This window comes from Electrophorus electricus, chromosome 14 (genome assembly GCF_013358815.1).
Source record: "Electrophorus electricus isolate fEleEle1 chromosome 14, fEleEle1.pri, whole genome shotgun sequence".
In the NCBI taxonomy this organism is placed as follows: Eukaryota; Metazoa; Chordata; class Actinopteri; order Gymnotiformes; family Gymnotidae; genus Electrophorus; species Electrophorus electricus.
In genome coordinates, this window is record NC_049548.1 from 17,371,312 (window position 1) to 17,377,311 (window position 6,000).

Sequence of the window (6,000 nt, forward strand, 5' to 3'; positions counted from 1 at the left end):
TGTTAGCCACTTTAGCACTAAGCAATGCGTTTGGCGAGCAACCCGTGCAGAGACGTTGCTGTTGGGTATCACAGAGTCGGTGCTGTATCTTAAACAAGTGCTGGGTAAGAGACCCTGATGGTTTGTACGGGAGAAGTGCAGAAGCACCCCTGTCAGTAACAGGCATGGTCTCGTCTCCTAAGAGCCACATGGTCCTGGATCTGCACCTGGGTCACCTCAGAAGGCCTTCATATGGATGGCACAGCACATGACTGGCTGATTGTGAAGTAGCTCTTCCTCATGTCCTCAGCTAAATCAGTCACTTTAAAACGGATTTTTGAGGAAGCTAAATGCCACGTTGAAGTTTGTCATATACAGAATTCTAATTATTGCCACCCTTAGCAAAGGTGATCACAAATGCCGTTGAAATGTTTTTTTGTTCGTGACCAACTGGATCTTTACTTCAAAATCTTCATGGTTAAAAATTCTTAGATATAGTTTAGTGAAAGTGACATCCTCAGGGACCTCTTTAAGGACGTTAACGGTTGATTCAGCTTCCCGTTTGACTGTTGAACAAAGCGAATATGAGGTGACACACACACACCACCTCTTACTCAGCTGCCACCACTGAGAAGATCTGAGAACACACTAAAACTAAAAGAAGACAAAGAGGTTGTTGAACTTCATAGATCAGTCAGGCCACATATGCAGGCAAAAAAACAACAACAAAAACATAAATATGAAGCCTCTAATCTGCTCCCACCACAAATGTAAGCATTGGAGTTAAACGTCAGTAGGATGGTCACCCAACTTATCTCTAGCGAAGGGATAAGAGGAGGGGAGAGGAGAGGACACACCCGCCACGGACAGGGCGGGTAAAAGAAGGCTGTTCATACAGAAAAGAGTCTTCCATGCTGTTTGTGAGAGTGTGAGGTTTACAAAGCCTCTAGGAACCACATTAGTGCCAGCACGTCACACACGCACGCTCTTACTAATAAACACGCGGCAATTGAGCTGACTCGGGGAGATGGTGCAGTGCACTGACGCACTCACACACCTGCCCTCCATCTCAAATCAAGCTCACGAACCGAACACTGAGCAGACCAGACAGAGCTGTAGGCATGCGCGCACATGCGCCTGTGTGTGGGGGTGCGTGTGAGTGTGTGTGGCTACATGCGTTTGTTTGTTTGTGTGCGTGTGTGCGGGTGGGTGGGTGTGTGTGTGTGTGTGTGTGTGTGTGTTTGAGTCCAGTCTCTCTCTCTCTCTCTCTCTCTCTCTGTGCAGGCCACGCCCCTCTCTTCTTTCCTCTCTCCCCAGCGTCTACAGCAGGGGACTCCGCAGCTGCGCGCACCCTTCCACCACCACCAGAGTGAGTCTTTTAACGCCCCTGCCCACCGCCCCGCCCAACACGTGTGCTGCCAGCCTGCGATCGTCCTCCGTCTGCACGTAGTCACCCCCCCCATCCACCCTGGCCACGCCCCTTTCCCCTCCATCCCTCCGTCCTCCAGTCTTTTCGTTGTGCTGGTCCGGTCGCTCCCCCCCCCCCCTTCCGCCGCTATCCGTCCTCTCCCGGTCATTTCACCCCCTTCTTGTCAACGCGTTTTATTTTTATTTTCGTCTTTGTCCTCTTTCTTTCCGAGCCATAGACAGTTACCAGTGCCGTTCACCCGCTACGGAACAAACCAGGATCCTCCACACGGCTGGATCAGGACACCTCAGGGCAACGGGGCAATCAGGAACTAATGACAATAACGTGCCAATTCATCTCCTCAGTCACACAACTTTTAATGCTTTATTCGGTTAGAAAACAGATACACACCACCACCAAACAGACTCCAGCTACATTCACCTGCTCTCGCTTCTCCCAGCAGTCTTAAGTGGCTTCAGAAGGAGCAGATGTAATAGGTTTCATGAAATAATACATTAGAAAAATGAACCGAAAACTGCCCACCGTGCTCCCGCGCCCCAGGCTGATTTAGTCAGTATGGTTCCGTAAGGGAGGAAGCACGCCTGCGGGACTCTGATAGCGCTCGGCGGTGTTGCAAACGCTCTAATTCCTTTTACTCTGTGTGCGAGCGTGCGCGAGCGAGATGCACGGTCGCACACTAATTCTCCACAGTGCTGCCTACGAGACGGCCCGGCAGAGTTGCAGTACCACCCGCAGCCTCGCGGGGTGGGGGGGGCAGTATTGCGCTTCTCTCACTCCTGCACATGCCCGCACGTGTGCACTTAAGACGCGAACGCATGCGCTGCTCGTTTCCTGAAGCCCCAGAGGCAGTGTGAGAGGCCTTGAACCCACACACCTTAGGTGCTGGAGCGCTCAGGTGATGTTAGACTATGAGTCATTTACGAGTGGCGTGGCGGTGAGGTGGTCTCCCGCCTCTGGCCGCCGCCCCACTCTCTGGCCATGTCTTTTTTTGTTTCTTTCTTCCCACGTTTGTTTTTGTTTGCACCCTGGCATGCGATGCATGAAGCCTCAGGCACTGACATAGCAGCTGGAGGACACTGAACCACAGCGAGCACATGCTGAGCTTGTGACCAAACCGCATGAGAGAGAGTCGCGTGGGTGTTGTGCTTGTGGGTGGCGAGTGTGCGTGTGCGCGTGTGCGTGTGAGCGTGTCCCCTGACCACGGTCCATTCTTTCTTCCTTCCTTTTCTTCTCTCCTTCTTTCCCTCTGCCTCTCCCAAACTTCCTGCGGCACAGGAGTGGAGGAGCTAGTGCACTACATCAGAGATACAGCGTGGTACAGTACTGCCTGACTTCTCTCTAAAACATCCCGATTCACCCTCACGCTCACCGCATTACCCCTGCCCCACCTCTCTCTCTCTCTCTCTCTCTCTCTCTCTCTCTCTCTCTCTCTCTCTCTCTCCCCTTTTCATATGGACAGTCCATCCGTAACTGTCCAGCTGTTTTGAGTGTCTTTACCTCCCTGGACTGTATTCTTCCCCTCCTCCATCCAGTTTCTTCCTGTTCTGTCTCTCCCTGTACTGCTCCTCTCCCACCCTGCTTATCCCCTTTACCATCCCACCACCTCGTTCCTGCTCTGTTTTATAGATTTCAAATGCAACAGGTGGCAATGCAAACGTTTGTCTAATGTATAAGTAGGCAATTAGATTCTTCTTTTGAGGAACTGAAAGTGGTTCTTGTTAAATTCTGGGGCAAGGGCAGCACTTGCTTGCTGTGTCGTTAAGCTGTTCATTTTGCAACGCCGCCTCCCTGGTGTGTCGCGTGCGTGAAATGGCCGAATGCAAATAGGACGCAATGAGCCAGAGTACTTGAAACAGATCAGCGTACCTGACAATATGGCAGCACCAATCACAGTGCAGCGTGGAACGACATCACCTCCCCGTCCCCTACAGAGAGGAGCTCTCCGAGAGAGCCGCTGCCATGGACCAAGTGGTCATCCCGGAAACCGAGATCGCGGAGGCGCTTTTATAAGCACGTGGTAGAAACGTCCCGAAAACGTCACAGGTGTCTCATCCAATTTAGACTTACCCAGACGCTGCCGGTCCACAAAGGTTGTTCGCAAAGTGGTCCAGTGGTGTGACCTGGCAGCATGTGTGGCCCTTGACCCCGCCCCTGATTGCCTCTGTAGTCATGGCGATGACATCAGCGCGATGGCACCTCTTCAGCACGGGAGCAGACGACGCGCCACTCATGTTAAAATCGACTTTAATCACTCGTGGCTGGCTCGTCAATGGCTCAGAGGAAGTGGCTTTGATTGCTGTGTTTTTATTGTTATTCTAATTATTATTTAAAGTGTTGCACACTTGCGGAAATTGCCAGAGGGGCTGCATTGCCATTATTCGGATGTGTGTTTGCAGTCAATTTAGATGGTAGTGAATTAAACCGAAATTAGCTCGCAGCCAGGGGAGAGCGTGCATCGGGGGTGGGTGGTGAGCAGGGTTGAGTGGGTGATGTCACTTGTGAGCGCATGCCTACCAGGGCTTTTTGGATATCACGAACTCTCCCTTCTTGGACTTTATGTGGATTATCAATCATACTGTTGTCTCTGTCACACCGCCTCCACTGTTTCCTGTCTCTCTCCTTCCTCTCGGTCTTCCTGTCTGTCTTTGTTTGTTTAGCTCTTTTTTCTGTCACACTGTCCTTCCGGATCTCTGTCACTCTTCATGTCATTTCAACAAATCATTTCTTAGCGTAACCTGTAGATTTCCCCGGCTCGCTCACTCTCTCCCTTTCAGTCTTTCCCTACCTCCTCGTCAAGAACGGCATGTTACATTTTGTCAGCCAGTCGGTTCCTAATCCCGGACGAGCTGCCACTAATTATTGATGAAGCAGCAGCTCGAGGCCAGCGCCCTTCCCGGTTGCGGCGTGCACTCCGAACAAAAGCTTCCCTGAAGGAGCCATGCTTCGGCCACAGAGGCCTGGGCCGAGGAACGTGGTCCCCCCCCCCCCCCCCGCCCCCTCGACTCCTCTCCTCTCCTCTCCCTCTTCCGGAGTTATTCTCTCTTTCTCTCTCGTTGAATCCATGAGTGAGGAGGGAAAAAACAACAACAACAACCCAGCAACAACAAAGAATGTATTTTTGAAGACATAGCCAGAGGCCAGGGGCAAATATTGACAGGCAGGGAGGGAGATGCATTGTTTGACGTGGCCAGCATTATGAAAAGGTGCTGGGGTTTCTTACCGAGGGTGCAAGTAAGTGGTTGTTGTTACCAGCCGTGACCAATAGGTGGAGCTGTGGGCCAGGAGATTTGCCCCTCGACTGTGCCCCACAGGTGAGGGGCGCGTCGAGCTTTGTCCAGCCTGCTCTGTCTGACCTGCTGTGCCACCACGGCTCCAAGCCGCTGGCTTCCACAGGGCATTGCCAAATCTGGTTTTAAAGCGCCATCTGTAGATTACCACAGCTTGTAATCCATTTCGGGCCACGTTGGAAAGAGTTGCACCATGGTTACGGATTGGGCGGCTCTCCCCAGTGAGCGCTATGTGTTTCGAGACCTGTTCTGTGTTTTGTTTCGATCCGAAGCCCTCCCGGCGAAGGCAGCGGTGTTTAATCCCAGTTCTGCCGTGTTATCCCTTCGGTCAGACCTCAAAGCAACAGGGGTGGCCGCGCTAACGAAACGGCAGAGTGCACATCAAAGGCAGGCCTCCGCAAAGGCCCAGCGCAAACCCACAAGCTCCTGCCAGAAATAACTCGACTAATTCGGAATAATTCCAGTCGAGGCAGGTGAGGGGGCGGGCCGTGTGTGGCTCCTGCGTCGGACCAGCCAGGCACTGGGATGATCCGGCGCGGGTTTTGCAGACGGCACACATCAGTCGCGAGCGAGATTTGGCACCGTGGCACGCCGGCTTTATTTTGGAGCGGCGCACAATGTCGGGCGCACTGGATCAGGTCTTGAGCGCGCGCTCACACCATCGTGTGCATGTGCAGTGGAGATTGCCTTGCAGCTGTGTTTGCTTATAATTGAATAAAGTAGAATGAAGGAGGGATACACGTCCTGCTGTAGAACCATGCTGTGACTCGCTAATCAGGTGAATGCAGTTTCCCAGGCGCTTGCTGCTTGTAGTGTTCTCGGAGGCGTATCAGAGCTGACTTGTCAAGCCTCCACATTAATGTTATTCCTTTCCTCCTTCAGCCTCAGATACTACAGCTTGCCCCAGAGTCTCCCAGCAGACACCAGGAGCTGGAAACGCTGTCAAGCCCGGTCCCCACCGGGGCCCCCAGTGACCGCGTGGATGCCCAGCCTGGTGACGGTTCCGTGAGGCCCCAGCCCTGTACTCTGGTCCTGCCTGCCTCCTCCGTCAGTAACGCTGTCGTCCTGTCTGCTGTTCCCGCCAACGCTGTCGCGCCCGCCACCGCGCCTACCGCCGCTATCGCTGCCTCCAGCTCGACGCGGGACTCCGGTCCGGACGGGCTCCGCCTGCTGCTCCACACGCACCTCCGAATCGGGGACCTGCGCAGCGCCGCGGTCCGCGGCCCGCGCGGGCGGAAGCCGCGACCCGACGACCCTCACCCGTCGCGGTCGTTCATCTGCGCCCAGAGAACGGCCACCCCGCAG

At 53.7% G+C, this 6,000-nt stretch overlaps 1 protein-coding gene across 2 annotated transcripts in view; it reads left to right on the forward strand.

The window, feature by feature from the left end:
- Positions 1-5,788, forward strand: part of ccser2b (coiled-coil serine-rich protein 2b) — a 38,975-nt gene extending 33,187 nt beyond the window's left edge. Inside the window, exons 10-12 of one of the 2 annotated variants that reach the window (XM_035533780.1) lie at positions 1,264-1,348; positions 2,684-2,723; positions 5,578-5,788. In XM_035533780.1, coding sequence (XP_035389673.1) covers positions 1,264-1,348; positions 2,684-2,723; positions 5,578-5,704 — 252 coding nt within the window. In that variant the 3' untranslated portion in view covers positions 5,705-5,788. The remainder of the gene's footprint in view (positions 1-1,263; positions 1,349-2,683; positions 2,724-5,577) is intronic. The other variant, XM_035533781.1, reaches the window with a different exon arrangement.
- The last annotated feature ends 212 nt before the right edge of the window (positions 5,789-6,000 follow it).